The 25135-nt window shown below is 33.9% G+C and overlaps 1 protein-coding gene across 1 annotated transcript in view; it reads left to right on the top strand.

Annotated features, from left to right (window-relative positions):
- Window positions 1-463: 463 nt before the first annotated feature.
- The window catches only part of HDX (highly divergent homeobox), a 133919-nt gene continuing 109247 nt past the window's right edge, over window positions 464-25135 (top strand). Inside the window, exons 1-2 of the mRNA XM_036840177.1 lie at window positions 464-610; window positions 5837-6955. Of these exons, the coding sequence (XP_036696072.1) occupies window positions 464-610; window positions 5837-6955 (1266 nt within the window). The remainder of the gene's footprint in view (window positions 611-5836; window positions 6956-25135) is intronic.

Here is a 25135-nt window from a genome sequence, read left to right as displayed (position 1 = left end):
CCTTTTGTTTCAGAGCACATCTTTTGGCTGTAAGACATATGCCAGATGCCTTGCTTGACAAAGAACAGTGAGTGTCCCTGTTGATAATTGACCACCTATGGCTACTACCATACCACAATCTCTGGCTTTACTAGCCATAAATATTTATTTCGGTGAAAGAAGCTTTTTTTCTCCAAGCACTGACACTAACCAGACAAGGGCTTTCCGCTTTTTTTTTTTTTTTTTGTCTTTAAAGTTGATACTTTTTCTGAACAAATTCAATAAGGGTTCGCATTATGCATAATATTCATTGAGAACCTGTCTCCCTTTAGCACACAAATTATTGCCCATTACTGGGATTATTTCACTTAAAGAAATCTTGCAGCTTGAAAGCATTGAAATTGTATCAAAAAACAAAAACGTGCAAATTCTACACAAACCCAATTTTTATTCAAATTTTCAGAGTATCTTCTTTTATTTTTAGATGAATCTACGTTCTGTATTTACTGTAGAACAACAAAGGATTTTACAGCGTTATTATGAAAATGGAATGACAAATCAAAGTAAAAATTGCTTTCAGCTCATATTACAGTGTGCACAGGAGACTAAGCTGGACTTCAGTGTAGTCAGGGTAAGTATTGAGGTCTTAAACTCTTGAATTTATAGCTTTGTATTACAAGTCATAATTGATTAATGTGAGAAAAACTACCAGGGTGTGAAGTCACTAACTATAAACAGCTTCATTTCCCTGGTATAAAATTACTATTTTTTAATAAATAGCTAATCATTTAGTATGTACTTTTTTCTATAAGTACCTTGAAAGCACTAAAACTTTTGCATTTTAAGTATATCTTTTAAAAATCCCAGTCCTTTGAACTAATAAGTACCTTTAGGATTAGTTGCTGATCTCATGCTTGGTTTACACCTAGAATTTATCTAGATATAACCCTCCAAACTGATATTAGTAAAACAGTCATTTACCAAGGGAGTTAGCATATTTTCTTGTTGTGTTTAAATTTTTTTTCAGCAGGCATTTATGAATTTAGTATTTTTGTCTTTTTAGGAAAACCTATCCTTTTTATGAATATCTCTTCCTCCTTCTAAGTAAAATGTATGCATTTTAATGGGTTAGCAAGTAAGGGACAAGAAATCCCTAGGGAGGAAAATTTCCTTTATCACAACCATTGTTATTCAGCTGTAAAAATCAGAGCTGCTACACATTTGGGAAAGGCAGCGAGAAGGTGATAGAGAGGAGGCAAGAGATAAACCTAACAGAAGTAGTCACAGATTTCATAGTGAGTGCATAGGTCCTTTCATGATTGCTTGAACGTGTTACAAATCCCCCTGGAGCGAAACCTTAGGGATTCAAAGATTAACAGCTTTCCCATCCTTGTCATTCATTAGGCTAATTTGTTAAGAGAAAGGACTTCTGTTTAAGTTTATTTTTCTGTTGGAAGAACTTTTAAAGACCCCAAAGATAAAAATCTCTTGATAAGAAGAATTCTTTGGAAAATCTATTTTTTAAAGACTGAAAGATATATTCACCTTCAAATAGGGAATTATGCCACCAGTTCTAGGAGGGAAATATCCAGGATATCTGTTTTTTGTTTGCTGAGATCAACCATCATACTCAGATTTTTGTAAGAACTAGAAATATCTCCTGTTGATAGCTCTAAATTCCCTATTTGCAATACCTTTAGTAAAACCTCGAGAAAAAAATTAATTGCCTTAGAAAAATTATTTTAAAATGTGTAATATTTCAAGTTGATGAGCTTTCCATTTTATAAGTACAAACTCATTTTTTTTTCTGCAATAACTTCTTTCTTTTCTTCTCTCTTATTTTACCATTACTTTAAAATGAAAAGTCTTCTTAGGCAGCTGCTTTGTGGACTGTGACCTTTCATATTTACAATTTGCTATTGCAATCTTCCCCCTAATAATTTACTTGATTGTACTTGAATATTGAGAGTGTTGAAATACAAAGGTTTATATCTTGCTCCAAATGGTGTGAAATCTGTAACAAGTAATGGAAATGAAAGAAATAAACTTTCTAGAACGTAAGCTTACAAGTAAAATGTTATGTAAGTTATAAGGAATGGTGTAAAACAGATTCATTCTCTCTGTTCTAGGAGAGTGTAAATTCTGCAGAAATTCAGTCTTTCTAATCTAAATTTCAACACAATTTTGGCGGCTTTTCCAGCCAGAGGAGATGGGAGTTGTTTATAGACCCATTATTCCACAACCTCCCCTGCCCCTGATATTCTGCTAGGTCTATATGTTCTACTTGAAAGAGACCTTCCTTTATTATTTTTAATATAGTATTTGAGCCTAATATTTTGCTAGGTCTACATGTTCTACTTCAAAGAGATCTTCCTTTATTATTTTAATATAGTATTTATTGTGTTTTTTTTCTCAAAAGAACTAAAATCCCACTGTACTAAGAACTTGATCCCAATGTAAAAAGAACTTAAAAGGTTAAAACATCCATGCAATATATATATATAGTGGGGTAAAGGAACAGGAAAACAAAAAGGAGGTATAGAAAAAGGAAAAGTTTGGAGGCATTGACTTTCTAAAAAAGGACTGAAAAAGAATTTAATGGACACCAAGGATTGGTGACCCAAATTTATTGCCTTTCTTTATTAGTTCCAAACCCCAAATGCTCATCATATCAATTTGATTGACCCATTTTTTCTCTCTCACCAATGAAACACTTGGAATGAGAAATTTATATCCTATAGGCATTGGTAAATTTTGGATTCTGTAACTGAATGACTTTTAGTAAAATTTAATTCCGTTACTGGTATCCCTTAGGTAATGAATTTTCTTTATTTTCAACATTTTAATAAAAAATATTTCTTAACTGTATACTTTCCTACTTTACTTCAATAGAGACTATTGAAAATAACTGAAGCTTTACTTTTTGACTCAGAGTTTTACTATGGAAATCAATTATTGTACTGTGCTATAAAATAATAATGCTTACAACATGGTAAGGTATATGGAGTGACTTTCTCCTTTACTAAAGAACCCCAGACCATTTAATGATTTCTCACAACAATTCTCTTTTATTTTTCCTTTCTTCTCCTTTTTAGTGAGTAATATTTAATGAACATTCTTAGTTTTGGTGCTATCAAGGTGCTTTCAACAGCAATCACTATTACCAAAGCCCCCTCCTGTTTTGTTATTTCTTATTTACTGTAGATTAAGATACCAGGTTTGGTAAAATTATGTGTAAAATAAGATAAAGTGTGTTTTAAGATCAAGTGTTGTCTTTTCAGTAAAGTACATGGGACTTGTGACATCTATATTGGCTGCATTCTGTACAAGTGAAGTTGTTAGATAGCTGAGTTTCATATTCATGTGATATTCTATTGCATTTTACTTTTTTATGAGTACATGATATAGATATCTAGTAATCTATGTAAGTAACTATATATATGAACTATAAAACTATGAAAGTAAGCCATAAATTTGCAGTGCACTAAGATCACTTGAAATTCCTGTGTTAAGGTAGGTATTGTGATGCGAACATGGTAGGTTGTTTCTTTTCTTAGAAATCTTGCCCAGAGTTGCCCTCCAGATGTAGTAGATCTTGAGTTTAAATTTTACCAATTCACTATGCCTTCCCATTGAAAGTTTTAAAATGTTGAAATTACAAACAAATGCATCATGCTTCCTTTGCATATTGTTATTTGAAAAGCCATAACACAGTGACTTATTTTGAATATCTGTAATATTCACCTTTTTGAACCATAAATTGAAATTATATATATCCCCAAACATTTCTTATTTTTTTTAAACATCTTTATTGGAGTATAATTGCTTTACATTGGTGTGTTAGCTTCTGCTTTATAACAAAGTGAATCAGCTACACATATACATATATCCAGCTAGTGGGAAGAAGCCACATAACATTTCTTTTTAAATATTTCTCTCGAGTATATACTTTAGAACCTTTTAGTTTTTCTCCCCTGCCTCCTTCTCTTGTGACATTTATATTCATTTGTCTCTCTGCTTATAAGTCTCACCTCTGCTGTTTAGTAAAGCTAAATAAGAGTGAGTTTTAAATTCCCACAGCCTCATGTGAAGCAAAATGGAGCATCTCAGTTTCTGGAACATTTTATTAGATAAGTACTAATTATAAAAGTAAAATGGCCAACAGAAATGGCCAACTCCATTTCAGGAGTTTCTCACCATAGTGGAAGGAGAATGTTCTTTGAGGTCAAGTTAAATTGATTTTGATTCCTTGCTCTGCCAGTAGCTGACAGGATATCTTTCCACAAGCTAGTTAATATTTCTGAATCTCAGTTTCTTCATTTATACAATTAGAAAATAATACCTAGCAAAGGAGCTAATATATATGAAAACACATAATGGGGATTCAATACATGTTAGCTTTTATTTATAGTATTACAACATTTAATGTTGTATATAATATAAATATACATTGAAAATTGGATAATTTATGTGGTTTTCAAAATCACATCACACAAAATTAACCAAATACACTCTGCACCGTGTTTGTGCAAGGCTAGTTCATTTAATGTTTTCACTTATTTATTTTTTGAAATTCTTAATAGATTAATGTGTTTTGGTAGTTTATAATATGGTATGTATTTTGAAATAATTATAAAGTTTACTAATCATTTTATGGAACATAATATTTCTTATTGTATATTTTAAGAAGAATCATGACTCAGTGTAATAATACTAAGATTATTATAATAAATTACTTATATAAAAGTACATATTTTATAATCAAATTCTAAATGCCTACCACTGGTATTATTTTTATTAATTTTTGGTTTATAAAAGTAATACATATTCACTGTATAAGATTTGGTAAATCGAGAAAAACATAAAGAAGAAAATAACTACCACAAATTAATGACAAACTGGGAAAAATATTTGCAACTTGTGACAAAGTGCTGCTACCTCTAGTAGGAAATTGCTCTTATAAATCAATTAAAAATGACAAATACCCTAATATAAAAATTAGTAGAGGTAATCAGTAAGCAACTCTATCAAAGTAATATAGTAACCATAGAAACTCAAATCAAAACAGCAATTATATACCTTTTCTTAACTCCTGGGCTAGTAGAGACTACAAAAAGATAATGCAAAGTGTTGTTGAGGGTGTGGGGAAACCAGAACTCTTATACATTGGAGGGTAGTTTGAAAATATCAAAAAGCCCAGCAATTTTCCTTCTAAAGATGGCATTCTAATGGACCAATAGTACAAAGATGCATGCACAATGAAGTGTATTGCTATATGGTTTATAATAGTGAATATTTCTAAAAGTAATCTAAATATCTAGCAATATTAAATTAACCAAGTTATGATATATTCATAGAAGTTGTTAAACCTGAAGATTCCTAGTGTATATTTCTTTAACAATACTATGAGCATTTTCCAATGTCATTAAACATCCTACCTCTAGTATGTTTCCAATTTTTCACTATTATACATAAATATGATGAACATCTTTGCATATAAACTTTGTATACATCTAGGATTACTTTTAGGATAAATTCCCAGAAATGAATATACTAGGTCAAGGGATATAAACATTTTAGGGTTCTTGCTACATATTAATTGGATGGGTTTTGAGGAGAAGAAGAACAATAATATAATTCTTCTATCAAAGTTCCTAGATATTTATTATGTGTTGGTCCCTGATTATCTCTGACCTTATACTTTAGTTACTTTTTCTTTTATTGTATATTTTTTCTTTTAAATTTGTATAGGCCTTGACTTTATGACAAATGAGAATATAATTTATCACATAGAAATTGTTTTTTCTTGTTTTTTGGTTAAGAACTTTTCCATAATATCATTTTTTTATCCTTCCAGACGTGGGTTGGCAATAAGAGAAGAAAAATGAGTAGTAAGAATTCTGAATCAGGAGCAGCAACAACAGGAACTGTTTCTGGTACTCCTTTGGCAGCTCCAGACGTTACAGTCAGAAATGTGGTTAATATTGCTCCACCCGCAAGCCAACAGTCTTCTTGGACATTGCCCAATAATGATGTCATTGTAACTGGTATATACAGTCCAGCCAGTTCATCAAGTAGGCAAGGGACAACCAAACATACAAATACACAAATTACAGAAGCACATAAAATCCCTAGTCAGAAAACAGCCAGTAAAAATGATACTGAGTTTCAGTTGCACATTCCTGTTCAAAGACAAGTAGCACACTGTAAAAATGCCTCTCTGCTCTTAGGTGAAAAAACAATTATTTTGTCAAGACAGACAAGTGTGCTAAATGCTGGAAACTCTGTATACAATCACACAAAGAAACACTATGGAAGCTCTTCAATGCAAGCCTCTGAGTTGACGGTACCACAAAAGCCATCTGTGTGCCACCAACCTTGCAAAATTGAACCAGTCGGAATTCAAAGATCATATAAGCCTGAACACACGGGTCTAGCATCACAAAACTTATGCGGGCAAAAGCCACCTATTAGAGACCCTTACTGCAGAACACAAAACTTGGAAATCCGTGAAGTATTTTCATTGGCAGTTAGTGATTACCCCCAAAGAATTCTGGGAGGAAATGCCCCACAGAAGCCTCCTAGTTCAACAGAAGGAATTTGTTTGTCCATTGCAATGGAGACTGGAGATGCTGATGATGAGTATGCCAGAGAGGAAGAGTTGGCATTGATGGGAGCACAGATACCAAGCTACTCAAGATTTTATGAAAGTGGCAGTTCCCTTCGAGCTGAGAACCAAAGTACAGTTTTGCCCGGACCAGGAAGAAATATGCCAAATTCACAAATGGTGAATATTAGAGACTTGTCAGACAATGTACTGTATCAAAACAGAGAATACCATTTGACACCACGGACCTCATTACATACAGCATCTACTACAATGTACAGTAATACAAATCCATCACGGAGTAATTTTTCTTCACATTTTGCATCATCAAACCAATTGAGGTTATCACAAAACCAAAACAATTACCAGGTAATGTGTATGTTTATTTTATAAAGGTTTTATAAAAGTTTGTTTGGTGTAAAAAATTGTGTTGGTAATCAATTAGACTTGAGATCTGGGTCACTTAACTCATATTTTGAAGTACTTTGATTTGTTTGCTTCTAAATAGTGGTTTGGGGTCAACTCTTTAAAGAATCTTGTGCTTTCTTTGTCACGTTTAAAAATGATGAGTCCTTTTTTTCATGGAATATAATAATTTTTATAACATGGCAACTGTCTCCTGACATTTCAAATGATTTTGTTCAGGAAATAATAGCCTTATGGGAAGCATGGCATTTCCCATCACTAAAATAGGACTGAATTGGCTAGACTCATCCTCTTGAACATAGATTATTCCTGTTATGACTTTTACTTGCAGTTTGGGAAGATGTCACTAGATGAGTGGTGCTTTCCCCGGGTACATAGTCAGGCAAGTCAATCATTTCTCTAGGTGACAGTGGTTGAGAAGTCAGAGCCTGCAGTAACTCAGCCAGCTGTTTTTTTCTAAAAGTAAATGCTTTATTAAAACATTAAGTGCAACATTAATCAAATTGTCTTTTTTAAAATGTTTAGAGGGAAGAGACACATTCAAAGTAAGAATTAAAGCAATTTTAAACCTGTGCAAAAAATAAGCATTATTTCTTTACTGTTTCACATATTCAGTTGTTTAGATATGCTTCAAATAATCTCAACAGTGAGGTGTAAACCTACCTCAGAATATCTCTTAAGGCCATAGATCTTCTTTCTGAAAAAGTCTGCTTTAGAGAATTTGAATAGCAAAGCAGGAATGTTTGCCATTTTTTCTTGCTGCTAGCTAGACCCTTTAATTTGTTCAACCACAGTATTTTTTATCTGTATTTAAAATGCTTCCAGGCTATTATCAACCAATATAAGGAACCAACTTCTCTTGACTCCTTTTATCTTATAGCTCCCTGCTACAAAATGAAAAGCAATAACAGAGTATAGGAAGTATCCCTCTGGCACCTATCTCTAACAGAAGAGTACTCCATCATCATCATTAGTAGACATTTCTTATTAGGGATCTTTTCATTTTTCTGTGTTTGCTCTTTCTTAAATCATGCTTAAAGTAACATTGAACCATACCTTTAAGATCCTCCCCAATGCCCCTTTTCATTCACCTCTTTTGTACTTTTTACCCCTTCAGCGGTGTTGTTCCTAATAATTGTAATAATAATAACATTTATGATTTGTTGAGGGTCTTGCATGTACTAGGCACCATCAGTAAATTTATATACCTGATCTCATTTAATCTTCATGGCAATCTGGTCATATAAGCATTTTATCCATGTTTTAATATCTTGTCTAGAATCATACAGCCAATACATGACAGAACCAGAATTACAACTCAGAAATATAACATGGGGGTTTTTTTTCTGCTTTACCATGCAGCCTAACAATTTCAACTTTATTGGAATATTTGGAGGCTTGAGAGTGCAAAGTTTAAGTTTTAATTTTTCATAAACCGATTGCTCCCTAAAGGATAATTTAGCCTAAAAAAAAGACCTTTTTACAGTCTTTATCTTTTTTCCTGACAGAACTTTTAAAGAAATTAAATTTATTTTATATAAAAGAACCTTTTAAATGGAATAAAACTTAGCAATATTTTTTGGAAAAGTAATCTCTTTAAAGAAAGACAATCTGACATAATTTAGAATATGGGCTCAGAGCCAGACAGACCTGGATTCAAATCTAGGCTCTGCTACTTTCTACTTGTGTGACCTCAGGCAAGTGTCATAACCTCTCTGGGTAACAGTTTCCTAATTTGTATAATGCATTTAATAATATATACTTCACAGGAATGCTATACATGAATGACACAATCTGTGCAAGCCTCCTTATACATTCCCTGGCACATAAACTTTCTTGTACTTATGACATCATAGTTGGAAAGTTAATGAAACTCTGCTAGTCCAGGTCTTCTTTACATTCCATTTCAAGTAAAATATTCCATAGCCCACAGTTATCACAGTGTGATTGAGGAAGAAATAGCTGTAGTGCTGGCTGAAAGAAAATTGGTGATCGGCTTTCAACCTCACCATAATCTATGTATTAAAAGCCCATATATTTCTATTTATACTATAACAGACCTCCTCCAACTTGACCTGAGACAGTATGGTAGAGAGTCTTTGCATAGAACTCTTGGGCATCACTTTGCCCCACCTTTCTTTTTTGTTTGTTTTTATTTATATATTTTTAAATTGAAGTATAGTTGACACAATATTATATTAGTTTCATGCCCCACCCTTATTTTAATTAGTAGAGATTTTAGGGAACCAAGGTAGCCTGGGGAAGTGTAGTCCATGAAGACTAATGTTTTAGTCCATTTGGGCTTCTATTACAAAAATATCATAGACTGGGTGACTTAAAACCCAACAAACATTTATTTCTCACAGTTCTAGAGTCTGGGAAGCCCAAGATCAAGGTGCTGGCTGATTTAGTATCTGGTGAGTGCCTGCTTCCTAATTCATAGACGGCTATCTTCTCACTGAGTCATCATGTGTCAGAAGTAGTAAGGGAGCCCTCTGGGGTCTCTTTTGTAAGGACACTAATCCCATTCATGAGGGCTCCATTCTCACAACCTAATCACCTCCCAAAAGCCCCACCTCCAATTGCCATTACATTGGGGATTAGGTTTCAACATATGAATTCATCTGTGACCCAAACTTTCAGTCCATGGTAGTTATCCTCCAAGATTTTGATGACACTCTATTACCAAGCTATATTATTAGTAGATCTGGACTTAGAAAAATAAAACCTATGACCATCTTGTCAACTTTCTAGCTATGAAACTATAAGCAAGCAAGCAATTCTCTTTAGTTTCTGACCCTGGGACTATAATATAACAGAGATATCTGCCTCTTCTCTCTGTTGTACCAGGTATCTTCAAGCCGAGGTCCTATTCCTAGAGTATAGTCTAGTTCCAAGCTATATAGGTGACTGAGTACAAACTGAGGAAATCCATGAGGATGCTAAAGAGTTGAAATCGGCTCTGTTTTAGAGTCACTTTGCAATACCATATTAAGAGTTGAAGTGATGATAAGGAAACTGTCAGGAGGTAACTATACGAGGGTACTATAGCCCTTTCAAAAACTCTATGGGCTGACCTCACTCTTTTGGAGCTAGATTGCAACTGTATTGGTCTCCAAAGTGCCTTTCACTTTTCATATTATGTCTATGTCAGTCCATCTTGAGTGCTGTGTTGATTACAGATTAATAATTGATGATAATCTATGTGAAGATATTGGGGTATTTTGGAAAACAAGTGCTATACATTCAGGATTTTGTTGTAATTATTATTGTTACTTAAAAATTAACTGCATTCCCAACTCTTGTGAGCTTCTTAAGAACTTAGAAGTTAATAGACGTAGAGCACTTTGAGCTTTCTTTAAAAGCTACTAAATAAGTACAATGTATCCCCCACCAGTGGAAGTACTTTGGTAGTACCCTCCAAATTTATTCAGTATTTGTGTGCTTGAGTTCATTTTTTAAATAAACATGGATATTTAATAGTTGTAAAAACTTTAAACATCATGACATTCTAAACCAATAAAAATGGTATTTTGACCTGAGGAAAGTGAGGGCCAGTAAGATTGACTTTGCTAAAATAACTCTCAGGTAAATAGTCAACTTTAAAAAAGCAATAGTAATCTGTGTTGAATAGGTGTAGTTAGCATGGATCATTTTTAAATGACTTTATTAAGATATAATTCACATAATACAGCAGTCACACATCAGAAGTGTACAATTAAATATTTTTTAATATAGTCACAGCTCTGTTCAAGCAGTACCACAATCGAATTTTAGAACATTTTGCTACTTCAAAAATAAACTACATACTGATTAGCACAACAAATCCCCCATCGCAATACTAGACAACCGTTAGTCTTTCTCTATGGATTTACCTATTCTGAATATTATTATAAGTGGAATAATACGATATAATGTTTTTTTTTTAAGAGTAGTTATTCGTTATTTCATTTTTTTTTAAAGCTTGATGGTATTCACATTGCTTAATTTGTGTCATGCTTTATTTATTTATTTTATTTATTTATTTATGACTGTGTTGGGTCTTCGTTTCCGTGCGAGGACCCTCTCCAGCTGTGGCAAGTGGGGGCCACTCTTCATCGCGGTGCGCGGGCCTCTCACTACCGCAGCCTCTCCTGCTGCGGAGCACAGGCTCCAGACACGCAGGCTCAGCAATTGTGGCTCACGGGCCCAGCCGCTCCGCGGCATGTGGGATCCTCCCAGACCAGGGCCTGAACCCGTGTTCCCTGCATTGGCAGGCAGACTCTCAACCACTGCGCCACCAGGGAAGCCCCAATATAATGGTTTTTTATGACTGGCTTCTTTCAGTTAGCATAATGTTTTCAAGGTCCATGCTATAGTATATATCAACACTTCATTCTTTTACATTGCTCTATGATATTCCATTGTGTATATATAGCATAAATTGTTTATCCATTCATTAGTTGATGGACATTTGAGTTGTTTACATTTTGTCTATTATGAATAGTGCTGCTATGAACATTCATATACAAATTTCTGTGTGGAAATATGTTTTCATATCTCTTGGTTATATATCTAGGAGTGCATTTCTAGTTCATATTGTAATTCTATGCTTAAAGTTTTGAGGAAATGCCAAAATTTTTTCCAAAGTGGTTGTGTCACTTTACAATCCAACCATCAATGTAAAAGAATTCTAATTTCTCCACATCCTGACCAACACTTGTCATGTCAGTCATTTGATTATAGCCAGTATCATGGGTGGGAAATATCTCAGGGAGATCTTGATTTGCATTTCCCTAACAGCTAACAATGTTAACTCCCTTTTCATGTGCTTATTGGCCATTCAAATATCTTATTTGGAGAAATGTCTATTCAGAGAATTTGGCCATTTTGTAAATTGTTCTTTGAGTTGTGTTTAGATCTTCATATTCTCTATACTAGTCCTTATCAGATATATAACTAGCAAATATTTTCTCTCACTCCACATGCTTCCTTTTCACTTTCTTGAGGGTATTGTTTAAACACAATTTTTAAAATTTTGATGAAGTCCAATTTATCTATTTTTTTCTGTCATTACTTGTGCTTTTGGTGTTGTATCTAAGAACCTATTATCTAAGCCAAGATAACAAAGACTGACTCATATGTTTTCTTCTAAGAATTTTATACTTGTATCTCTTATATGTAGGCGTTTCAGCTGTTTTGAGCTTGTTTTTGTGTATGATATGAGGTAGGAGTTCACCTTGATTATATTGCATATAAATATCCAGCTGTCCCATCATCATTTGTTTAAAAGATTATACTTACCCCATTGAATGGTCTTGTCATCCTTCTCTAAATCAATTAATCATATGGAAGAGTTTATTTCTGGACTCTCAGTTCTATTGTATTGATATATATGTTTCTTCTTATGCTGATACAACACTGTTTGTATTACTGTACCTTTGTAGTAAGTTTTGAAATTGTGAAGTGTGAGTCCTCCAAATGTCTACTATTTTATCTAAATTATTTTAACTATTCTAGGTCCCTTAAATTTGCATATGAATTTTAAGATCACCTTATCAATTTCTGCAAAAACAACAGATAGAATTTTGATACAGATCATATTCGATCTGTAGATCAATTTGGGGGGTATTGCCATATCAATAATACTGTGTCTTCTGATCCATGAACATGGTATGCCTTTCCACTTATTAGATCTTCTTTAATTTCTTTTAACAATGTGTTGTACTTTTCAGTTGTCTTGCACTTATTTTGTTAAATTTATATATAAGTATATAACTTTTAACGTTATTTTAAATGGAATTTCTTTCTTAATTTAATTGTTGGATTGTTCATTGATTTTTGTACATTGATCTTGTATCCTGAAAAAGTACTGAACTAATCTATTAGCTATATTAGACACTAGTGGATTTCTTAGGGTTTTATTTATGTAAAGTCATGCCATCTACAAGCACAAATAGTTTTACTTGTGTAAAAACTTACTGCATTTTCTTTTTCTTAACTAATTGCTAGAACCTCCAATCCAATGCTAAGTAGAAGTGGTAAGACATCTTTCTCTTCTTCTTAATCTTAAATGGAAAAAATTCAGTGTCTCACAATTAAATATGGTGTTACCTGTGGTGTTTTTGTAGATGGTCTTTATCAGGATGATAAAGAATAAAAGACCCCTTTTATTCCTGGTTTAGAATGCTTTCATCATGAAAATGTGTTGGATTTTTGTCAAATGCTATTTCTGCATCTAAAGAGGTATATTCATGTGCATTTTTCCATTTATTTTTATATTAATATGGAGTATTACATTAATTTTTTTTCTTTTCATTTTCTTTTTTTGGTATCTATTTTGCATATCTTTTTTCAGTTTTGCTAAGATATAATTGACATACAGTACTATGTAAATTTAAAGTGTTCAGCATAATGATTTCATTTACATATATTGTGAAATTATTACTAAGCAATAAGTTTAGTTAACATCCATTATCTAATGTATATTTTTAAAAAAGAAAAAGAAAATAATCTTTCTTTCCTTGTGATGAGAACTCTTAGGAACTACTTTCTCAACAACTTTCAAATATACCATACAGCAGCAGTGTTAACTATAGTCATGACACTGTACATTATATCCTTAGTACTTATTTATCTTATAAGTGGAACTTTGTACCTTTTGATCACCTTCATCCAATTCCCACTCCCCCACTCCCTGCCTCTGGGAACTGCGAATCAGATCTCCTTTTCTATGAGGCTGATTTATTTTGTCTGTTCGTTTGTTTTAGATCCCACATATGAGATCATACAACTAATTGTCCTCCTCTGTCTGACTTATTTCATGTAGCATAATGCCCTTGAGGTCCATTCATGTTACTGCCAATGGCAGGATTTCATTCTTTTTATGGCTGAATAATATTCAATTCTATATATATTTCACAACTTCTTTATCCATTAATCTGTTGATGGGCACTTAGGTTGTTTCCATGTCTTGGCTATTGTAAATAATGCTATGAATATGAGAGTGCAAATATCTTTTCAAGTTAGTGTTTTCATTTCCATTAGATATATTCCCAGAAGTGAAATTGCTTGATTATATGGTAGTTTTATTTTTAAATTACTGAGGATCCTTAATACTGTTTTGCTTAGTGCCAGTACCAATTTACAATCCCACCAACAGTGTGCAAGTTTTCGCTTTTATCCACATCTTTGACAGCATTTTTAATCTCTTGTCTTTTTGATGATAGGCATTATAACAAGCATGAAGTGATATCTCATTGTGAAATTAATTTGCATTTACATTTTGATTAGTGATGCTGAGCACATTCCATATACCTGCTGGCTATTCATTTATCTTCTTTGGAAAATATCTATTGATATTTTAATTGGATTATTAAATTGGATTATTTGTTTTTTTGCTATTGAGTTGCATGAATTTTTTATATATTTTGGATATTAACCCCTAACCAGATACATGGTTTGCAAATATTTTTTTCTAATTCCATAGATTGTCCTTACATTTTATCAATCATTTCTTTGGCTGTGCAGAAGCTTTTTAGTCTGATGTAGTTCCACTTGTCTATTTTTGATTTTGCTGCTTGTGCTTTAGGTGTCATATACAAAAAAATCATTGCCAAGATCCATGTTAAGGAGATTGTTCTTCTGTTTTCTTCTAGGGGTCTTATGGTTTCTAGTCTTATATTTAAGTCCTTAATCCATTCTCACTTAATTTTTGTGAGTGATGTAAGATAGTGGTCTAGTTTCATTCTTTTGCATGTGAATATCCAGTTTTCCCAGCACCATTTATTGAAGAGATTGTCTTTTCTCCACTGAGTGATCTTGGCTTCATAGTTAAATATTAGTTGAACATATATGGATTGGTTCATTTCTGAGCTTTTGATTCTGCTCCATTGGTCTATGCATCTGTTTTTATGCCAGTGCCACACTGTTTTGATTACTGTAGCTTTTTTTCCTTCCAGTTTTATTGAGATACAATTGACATACAGCACCATATAAGTTTTAATGTGTACAGCTTAATGTTTTGACTTACATACATCATGAAATGATTACCATCATATCATATAGCCACAGATTTAAAAAAATAAAAGAACAAAGTGTTTTTCCTTGTGATTAGAACTCAGGATTTATTCTCTTAACTTTCATATATAGCATACAGCAGTATTAATTATATTAATCATGTTGTACATTATATCCATAGTTCTTATTTATCTTATAACTGGAAGTTGGCACCTTTTTGACCACCTTCATCCAATTCTCCTTCTCCCCTTCCCTGACTCTGGTAACCACAAATTTGATCTCTTTCTATGAGCTTGTTTATTTGTTTGTTGAAGTATAATTGACCTACAACACTATGTGAGTTCCAAGTATAAAACATAGTGAGTTGATATTTCCATACATTACAAAATGATCACCATGATAAGTCTAGTTACCATGTTACCATACAAAGATATTACATTATTATTGACTATATTCCCCAAGCTGAACATTTCTTCCCCATGACTCATTTATTTTGCAACTGGAAGTTTGTACCTCTTAACTCTCACCTATTTCACTCATTCCCCACCCCCCCCCAGCAACCACCTGTTTGTTCTCTGTCTCTATGGCTCTGTTTCTGTTTTGTTATGTTTGTTCATTTGTTTTGTTCTTTAGGTTCCACATATAAGTGAAATCATGTGATATTTGTCTTTCTCTGTCTGACTTATTTCACTTAGCATAATGTTCTCTAGGTCCATCCATGTCACAGATGGCAAGATTTCATTCTTTTTTATGGCTGAGTAATATTCCAGTGTGTGTGTGTGTGTGTGTGTGTGTGTATCAGATTTCTCTTTATACAATCATCTATTGATGGGCACTTAGGTAGCTTCCATACCTTGGCTATTGTGGATAATGCTGCAATGAACATCGGGGTGCATATATATTTTTGAAATAATGTTTTTGTTTTATTCAGCAAAATACCCAGAAATGGAATTGCTAGATCATATGGTAGTTCTATTTTTAATTTTTTGAGGATCCTCCATCTTGTTTTCCATAGTGATTACTGTAGCTTTTTAATATAGCTTGAAATCAGGGAGTGTGATACCTCCTGCTTTGCTTTTTCTCTGAATTGTTTTGGCTATTTGGAGTCTTTTGTGGTTCCACATGAATTTTGGGATTATTTTCTACTTCTATAAAAAATGCCATTGGAATCTTGATAGGGATTGCATTGAATCTATAGATGGCTTTAGGTAGTACTGACATTTTAACAATATTAATTTTTCCAATCCATGAACACAGGATACTGTCTCGCTTATTTGTGTCTTCTATTTCTTTCATTAATGTCCTGTAGTTTTCAGAGTAGACATCTTTCACCTCCTTGGTTTAATATATTCTGAAGTATTTTATTGTTTTGATGCTATCGTAAGTGGGATTATTTTCTTTTTCAGATAATTCAATTGTTAGTGTATAGAAATGTTACTGATTTTTATATGTTAATGTTGTCTCAGTCTACTTTACTGAATTCATGGATTAGCTCAAACAGTTTTTTGGTGGACTTTAGGATTTTCTATACATAAAATTTTGTCATGTGAAAATAGAGCCAATTTTATTTCTTCCTTTCCATTTGTGATGTCTTTTATTTCTTTTTCTTGCCCTATTACTCTGGCTAGGACTTCCAGTACTAGCTTGAATAAGAGTGATGAGAGTCAACACCCTTGTCTTATTCCTGATCTGAAAAGTAAGGCTTTCAACCTTTCACCATTGAGTATAATGTTAGCTATGGGCTTTTCATATATGGCCTCTTTATGTTTAAGCGTGTTCCTTCTATATCTAATTTGTTAAAAGTTTTTATCATGAGGATTCTGATGTCACCCATATGGCAACATAGATTGTTCCTGACTTCACTTCCCCTCACAACAAAAACAGCTAACAAGAATTGACAACTAACAACAGCTAGCAACTCAAGAATAAGACACTACTGAGAGAATCCTTGGACATGGGGATAAGAATGAAGCATCCTGCTGCACATATTATGCTTATGCTGCACATAAGCATATTGACTGCATTGTCTCTCACCCAGGCCAGCACAGCACCATGTGGACAGGTCTCAGCTGAGCCTTTGGTTCCTCCAGTGGGAAGAGAGAAAATAGGGGGACAACCAGCCCACCCCAGCATTGTTCAGCACTTTGCAGTAGCACCTACTCTGCAACATGGACGTTATCAGGGGAATCTGTGAGGCTCGACCACTGGGAATCTGACTGTGATGGGGGGAGGGGCTTGCAAAAACCAACACACAGATCTTGGAAGACTGCATTCATATTTGCAAATATGATAGTATATTTGCTATATAGTAATCCCAACCAGCAGCTTTGCTTATATGAAGGACCAAATAGTAATCCCACCCAGCAGCTCTGCTCATCTGTGGAACCAAGTTGGGGCTGCATTCTGACCATGGAACATGGTGGGGTAAAGATCTGCCTGATTTGGATTCTCAAAGAGGAGTTTTGCTGACCCACCTGCTGTGGAGAGTGCCTTCTGGCCCCATCTGACCAGAAGGGCTGATGACAACTCTTGGAAGCTGTGAGGCTCAGCAACACTTGAGCTAAGAGGTGGGCAGATAGAGCCAATAGTTGGCAGAACAACATCAGTGGTCCTGTTCAGTAAGGGAACTTGGGGTATGGGTTGGCTTTGGTTAAGACGACAAACCAAGAGGCTTTCTGACCTTGGAGATGATTCTTTTGCTTAGCCTAGGCAGGGAAAATAATTCACAGCCCCACTCATTTCTGAATATAACCTTCAGTCCAACTGAAGAGGGAACCTAACCCAGTGCACATGAGAAGGTATATAGTCCATCCAACAGCCTGCTTACAGTGGAACGTAAATAGAGAGCACAGCCATGGCTTTCTCCATCTGCAGAAGAAAGTCTGGAGCCTTGTATGGCCACAGAAATCGGAACATAGTCTTGCCTGATTTTGGTCCTTAAACAAGGTGATATGCAAATCATGGGGCCTTTTCTACTGCCCTGACAAGGCAGGGAATCAAATTCATAGCCATGCTTACACTGGAATATAAATCCCAGTCCTAAACACTTAGTTAACCTGAACAAAGAGTCCAAGCAACTGCAGAGCACTTTATATAGCCTCACATAGGCAGGAAACCAAGCCAGCGGTTCTATCCAACTATTCTGAACCAGTGGCACACACCCCTATCTCTGTCCTCAGAGCTCTCGGACAGTGACCTTGCCCAAAAATAGACCCTGATAAAAGTCCCACTTGCCCAAGGACATTACCAGCAGGCATGCCCAGAAATCCAACCTGAGTTGATGGGTGAAGAACTATCTCTGCCAAAGAGAAACTTTAAAGTCTGAGAGAGGAAACCACTTACTCAAATGCACAGATACCATCTTAAAGAATCAAGGATCACTAAAAAATTAGGTAAATGTGACATCACCAAAGGAAAATAATATAGCTCCAATAACTGACCCTAAAGAAATAAAGACCTATGAACTGTCAGAAATAATTCAGTGATCATCTTAAGGAAGTTTAGTGTACTATGCAAAACCACAGAGAAACAACTTAATGAAATAAGGGAAACAATGTATAAACAAAACAAGTTCAATGAGGAAATAACAACCATCAACAAACAAACCAACAAACAAATCCTAGAGTTGAAAAATAAAATAACTGAACTGAAAAATTCAGTAGAGGTTAAAAAAATAGATTTGAAGATGAAGAAGAAACATTCAATGACCTGGAGGATGGACAATGGAAATTACCCAGAGGAGCAAAAAGAAAAAAGAATAAAAAAAGAGTGAAGAAAGCTGATGGGAATTATGGGACATGATGAAAAGCGAAATACTCACATCATGAGAATTCCAGAAGGATAAGGGAAAGAGAAAGGGACAGAAAATATATTCATAGCAATAATGGTTCAAAATTTCCCTAACCTGAGGAGAGGAAAGGACAACCAGAGGCATGAGGCCCAAAGAATCTCAAACAGGTTGAACCTGAATAGGACCATGGTAAGAGACATTATGATTCAATTCACGGAAGTCGAAGGCAAAGATAGAATTTTAGAGCACAAAAAATAGAGAGTAGTTACATAAAAAAGAATACTCATACAACTATTGGTGGATTTTTCAACAAAAACTGTTCAGGCCTGGAGAGACTGGGATGGCATATTCAAAATATTGAAATAAAATAAGTCAACCAAGAATTCTATACCAGCAAAGATGTCCATCTGAAACAAAGGGGGGATAAAGACATTCCAGAACAAATGAAAGCCAGTGTAGTTCATTACCACCACACCTGCCTTACAAGAAATGCTAGAGTTCTTTGAGTGGAAGTAAAAAGACACTAATTAAAAACATACATAGAAAGGTAGCATAAATCTCACTGGCAATATTAAATAGTCATAGTTATAGCCTGCAATATGATAATAGCAGTGCATAATTTACTTACAACTAGTTTAAAAGTTAAAAAAATAGCCAAAGTAAACATAACTGCAATAATATGTTATTAGTTACACAATATTAAAAAACTTGTAAATTGTAACAACAACAACCATATGAAATGTAAAGGGAAAGAGAATTAAAAGTGTAAAATTAAGAAATTCTATTAAAGTTAAGTTTATCAGTTTAAAATAAGGTATTATATATTTAAGATATTTTATGTAAGCCTCATGTTCAACACAAGGGTAAATCCTGTAGTAATTACACAAAAGAACATGATAAAGAATTCAAAGCATGCTGATATCAAAAGAGACAAAAACACAAAAAAGACAGCAGGATAAAATACAAGGTACAACAATATCAAAAGAGACAAAAGTACAAAAAAGACAGCAGGATAAAATACGAGGTACAATGGATCTACAAAATATTCAGAAAACAACTTTGAAAATGGCAATAGTAAGTGCTTACCTATTAATAATTATTTTGAATATAAACAGAATAAATTCTTCAATTAAAAGACATGGAATGTCTGAATGAACGAAAGAACAAGATCCAATGATATGCTGCCTACAAGAGGCTCACTTTAGGCTTAAAGACACACATAGATTAACAGAGAACGGATGGAGAAAAGACATTTCAAGCAAATGGTAACCAAAAGAAAGCATGGGTAGCAATACTTATATCAAACAAAATAGACTTTAAAATGAAAATGGTAAAAGGAGACAAAGGAGGTCATATAATGATAAAAGGGTCAATCCATCAAGAAGATAGAACAGTTGTAAATATGTATGAACCCAACATTAGAGCATCTAAATATATAAAGGAAAAACTAACAGAGCTAAAGAAGAAATAAACAGTAATAAAATAATAGTTAGGGACTTTATACCTCACTCTCAACAATGGATATAGCATCCAGAGAGAGAAACAATAAGGAAACAGTGCACATGAACAATACTATACCAAATAAACCTAGCAGACATATACAGAACATTCTAACAACAGCAGAGTACACATTCTTCTCAAGCACACATAGAACATTTTCTAGGATAGACCATATGTTAGGCTACAAAACAAGTCTTAGCACATTCAAGAAGATTTACATCATACCAAGTATTCTCTGACCACAATGGCATGAAACTAGAAATCAATAACAAGAGGAAAACTGGAAAACTTAAGAACAAAATGAAATTAAGCAACTCTCCTGGATAACCAAAGAATCAGAGAAGTAATTAAAAGGGAAATAAGTTTCTCCAGACAAACTAAAATGGAAACACAACATACTAGCACTTGTGGGATTCAGCAAAAGCAGTTCTAAAAGGGAAATTCATAGCAATAAATGTCTACATATTAAGAAGCAAGTAAGATTGCAAGTAAACAATCTAATTCTATGCCTCAAGGAACTAGAAAAAGAAAAACAAACTGAGCCAAAAGGTAGTAGATGGAAAAAAATAATCAATATAAGATCAGAAATAAATGAAATAGAGAACAGGAAAAAATAAGAAATATTTAAAAAATCAAGAGATAGTTCTTTGAAAAGTCAAACAATTTTGAGAAACCTTTAGCTAGACTACACAAGGATAAAAGAGAGAGGAACCAAATCAACAAAATTATAAATGAAAAAGGAAACATTACTATTGACACCACAGAAATACAAAGGATCATGAGGCTACTATGAACAAGTATACACAAAAAATTGCACAACCTAGAAGAAATGGAAAAATCCTTACAAACATACAACTTGCCAAGACTGAATCAGGAAGAAATAGAAATCTGAAAAGATCAATTACTAATAAAATGATTGAATCAGTAATCAAAAATCTCCCAATGAATAAAGGCCCAGGACCATTTGGCTTCTCCAGTGAATTTTACCTAAAATTAAAAGAAGTATTAACTCCAATCTGTCTCAAACTCTTCCAAAAAAATCATAGAGTAGAGAACACCCCCAAACTCATTTTAAGAAACCAGTGTTGTCCTGATACTAAAACCAGAAAAAGGATACTGCTGGAAAAGAAAACTGCAGGCCAATATCCCAGATGAATATAAATGCAAAAATTATCAATAAAATAATAGAAAACTGAATTCAGCAGTATATTAAAATTATGATTCATCATGATCAAGTGGGAATTATCCCTGGGATGCAAGGATACTTCAACATATCCTTGTTCAACATATTCAACAATTATATTCAACATATCCTATGTTCAACATATTCAACGTATTTAACATCAATATGTTGGTGTTAATCAACATATTGTTACCACACATTAATAAAATGAAAAAAAGAATCATGTGAACATCTCAATAGACACAGAAAAAAACATTTAATAAAACTGAACACCCATTTATGATAAAAACATTTGTTAATTTAAAATGAAGCAAGTTAAATTATTTAATTTTTTAAGGGACACACATCACTGTATAAGTTTAAGGCTTAGAACATGATGGTTTGATTTACATATATTGTGAAATGATTATCATAATGGGTTCAGCTAACATCCATATTCTCATATAAATAGAATAAAAATATTTCTTATGATGGCAACTCTTACAACTATTTAACAACTTACATCTTTATAATACATCAATGTTAGCTATCATCATGACGTTGTACATTACATCCCTAGTATTTATTTATCTTATAACTGGAAGTTTGTAACTTTTGACCACCTTCCTCCATTTCTCCCTCCTCCCACATTCCAACTTTGGTAAACACAAGTCTGATCTCTTTTTCTATGAATTTGGTGATTTTTTTTTGTAGTTTCCACATATAAGTGAGATTATACAGTATTTCATTCTCTGACTTATTTCACTTAGCATAATGCCTTCAAGGTACCTACATGGTGTTACAAATTATATGGTTTCCTTGTTTTTTTATGGCTGAATAATAGTCTATGGTACATATATACCTCACCTGCTTTACCCATCCATCCATCAGTGGAGAGTTAGGTTATTTTTTTTTTGAAACGAATCTGTAATTTATTTATTTTTTTAACATCTGTTTTAGAGTATAATTGCTTTACAATGTTGTGTTAGTTTCTGCTAACAAATTAACAAAGTGATTCATCTATGTATATACATATATCCCAATATCCCCTCCCTCTTGTGTCTCCCTCCAACCCTCCCTATTCCAACCCTCTAGGTGGTCAAAAGCACTGAGCTGATCTCCCTGTGCTATGCAGCTGCTTCCCACTAGCTATCTATTTTATATTTGGTAGTGTATATCTGTCCATGCTACTTTCTTACTTCATCCCAACTTACCCTTCCCCCACCCCATGCCATGTCTTCAGGTCCATTTTCTAAGCCTGCATCTTTATTCTTGTCCTGCCCCTAGATGAATCAGAATCATTTTTTTTTAGATTCCATATATATATATTACCATACAATATTTGTTTTTCTCTTTCTGACTCACTTCATTCTGTATGACAGACTCTAGGTGCATCTACCTCACTGCAAATAACTCAATTTCATTTCGTTTTATGGCTGAGTAATATTCCATTGTATATAAGTGCCACAACTTCTTTATCCATTCATCTGTCAGTGGACACTTAGGTTGCTTCCATGTCCTGGCTAATGTAAATAGTGCTGCAATGAACATTGTGGTATATGTCTCTTTTTGAATTACGGTTTTCTCAGGGTATATGCCCAGTAGTAAGATTGCTGGGTCATATGGTAGTTATATTTTTAGTTTTGTAAGGAACCTCCATACTGTTCTCCATAGTGGCCATATCAATTTACATTCCCACCAACAGTGCAAGAGGGTTCCCTTTCCTCCACACCCTCTCCAGCATTTATTGTTTGTAGATTTTTTTGATGACTGGTGTGAGGTGATACCTCATTGTAGTTTTGATTTGCATTTCTCAAATGATTAGTGATGTTGAGCATTCTTTCATGTGCTTGCTGGCAATCGTATATCTTCTTTGGAGAAATGTCTATTTAGGTCTTCTGCTCACTTTTGGATTGGGTCATTTGTTTTTTTGATATTGAGCTTCATGAGTTGCCTGTATATTTTGGAGATTGATCCTTTGTCACTTGCTTCATTTGCAAATATTTCCTCTCATTCTGAGTGTTGTCTTTTTGTCTTGTTTAAGGTTTCCTTTGCTGTGCAAAAGCTTTTAAGTTTCATTAGATCCCATTTATTTATTTTTGATTTTATTTCCACTTCTCTAGGAGGTGGGTCAAAAAGGATATTGCTGTGATTTATGTCATAGAGTGTTCTGGCTATGTTTTCCTCTAAGAGATTAATAGGGTTTGGCCTTACATTTAGGTCTTTAATCCATTTTGAGTTTATTTTTGTGTATGGTGTTAGGAAGTGTTCTAATTTCATTCTTTTACATGTAGTTGTCCAGTTTTCCCAGCACCACTTATTGAAGAGGCTGTCTTTTCCCCATTGTATATTCTTTCCTCCTTTATCAAAAATAAGGTGACCATATGTGCCTGGATTTACCTCTGGGCTTTCTATCCTGCTCCACTGATCTATATTTCTGTTTTTGTGCCAGTACCATATTGTCTTGAATACTTAGCTTTGCAGTATAGTAAGAAGTCATGGAGCCTGATTCCTCCACCTCCAGTTTTTTTTCTCAAGATTGCTTTGGCTATTCGGGGACTTTTGTTTTTCCATACAAATTGTGAAATTTTTTGTTCTAGTTCTGCGAAAAATGCCATTGGTAGTTTGATAAAGATTGCATTGAATCTGGAGATTGCTTTGGGTAGTATAATCATTTTCACAATGTTGATTCTTCCAGTCCAAGAACATGGTATATCTCTCCATCTGTTTGTATTATCTTTAATTTCTTTCATCAGTGTCTTATAGTGTTCTGCATACAGGTCTTTTGTCTCCTTAGGTAGATTTATTCCTAGGTATTTTATTCTTTTAATTGCAATGGTAAATGGGAGTGATTCCTTAACTTCTCTTTCAGATTTTTCATCATTACTGTACAGGAATGCAAGAGATTTCAGTACATTAATTGTGTATCCAGCTACTTTACCAAATTCATTGATCAGCTCTAGTAGTTTTCTGGTAGCATCTTTAGGATTCTCTATGTATAGTATCATGTCATCTACAAAGAGTGACAGCTTTACTTCTTCTTTACCAATTTGGATTCCTTTTATTTCTTTTTCTTCTCTGATTGCTGTGGCTAAAACTTCGAAAACTATGTTGAATAATAGCGGTGAGAGTGGGCAACCTTGTCTTGTTCCAGATCTCAGAGGAAATGGCTTCAGTTTTTCACCATTGAGAATGATGCTGGCTGAAGGTTTGTCATATATAGCCTTTATTATGTTGAGGTAGGTTCCCTCTATGCCTACTTTCTAAAGAGTTTTTTAACATAAATGGGTGTTGAATTTTGTCAAAAGCTTTTGCTGCATCTATTGAGATTATCAAATGGTTTTATCCTTCTGTTTTTTAATATGGTTTATCACATTGATTGATTTGCATATATTGAAGAATCCTTGCATTCCTGGGATAAACCCCACTTGATCATGGTGTATGATCTTTTTAATGTGCTGGTGGATTCTGTTTGCTAGTATTTTGTTGAGGAGATTTCCATCTATATTCCTCAGTGATATTGTCCTGTAGTTTTCTTTTTTTGTGACATCTTTGATTGGCTTTGGTATCAGGGTGATGGTGGCCACATAGAATGAGTTTGGGAGTCTTCCTCCCTCTGCTGTATTTTGGAAGACTTTGAGAAGGACAGGTGTTAGTTCTTCTCTAAATGTTT

The sequence above is a fragment of the Balaenoptera musculus genome, chromosome X (genome assembly GCF_009873245.2).
Source record: "Balaenoptera musculus isolate JJ_BM4_2016_0621 chromosome X, mBalMus1.pri.v3, whole genome shotgun sequence".
In the NCBI taxonomy this organism is placed as follows: Eukaryota; Metazoa; Chordata; class Mammalia; order Artiodactyla; family Balaenopteridae; genus Balaenoptera; species Balaenoptera musculus.
This window is presented reverse-complemented; position numbering and strand designations above follow the sequence as displayed.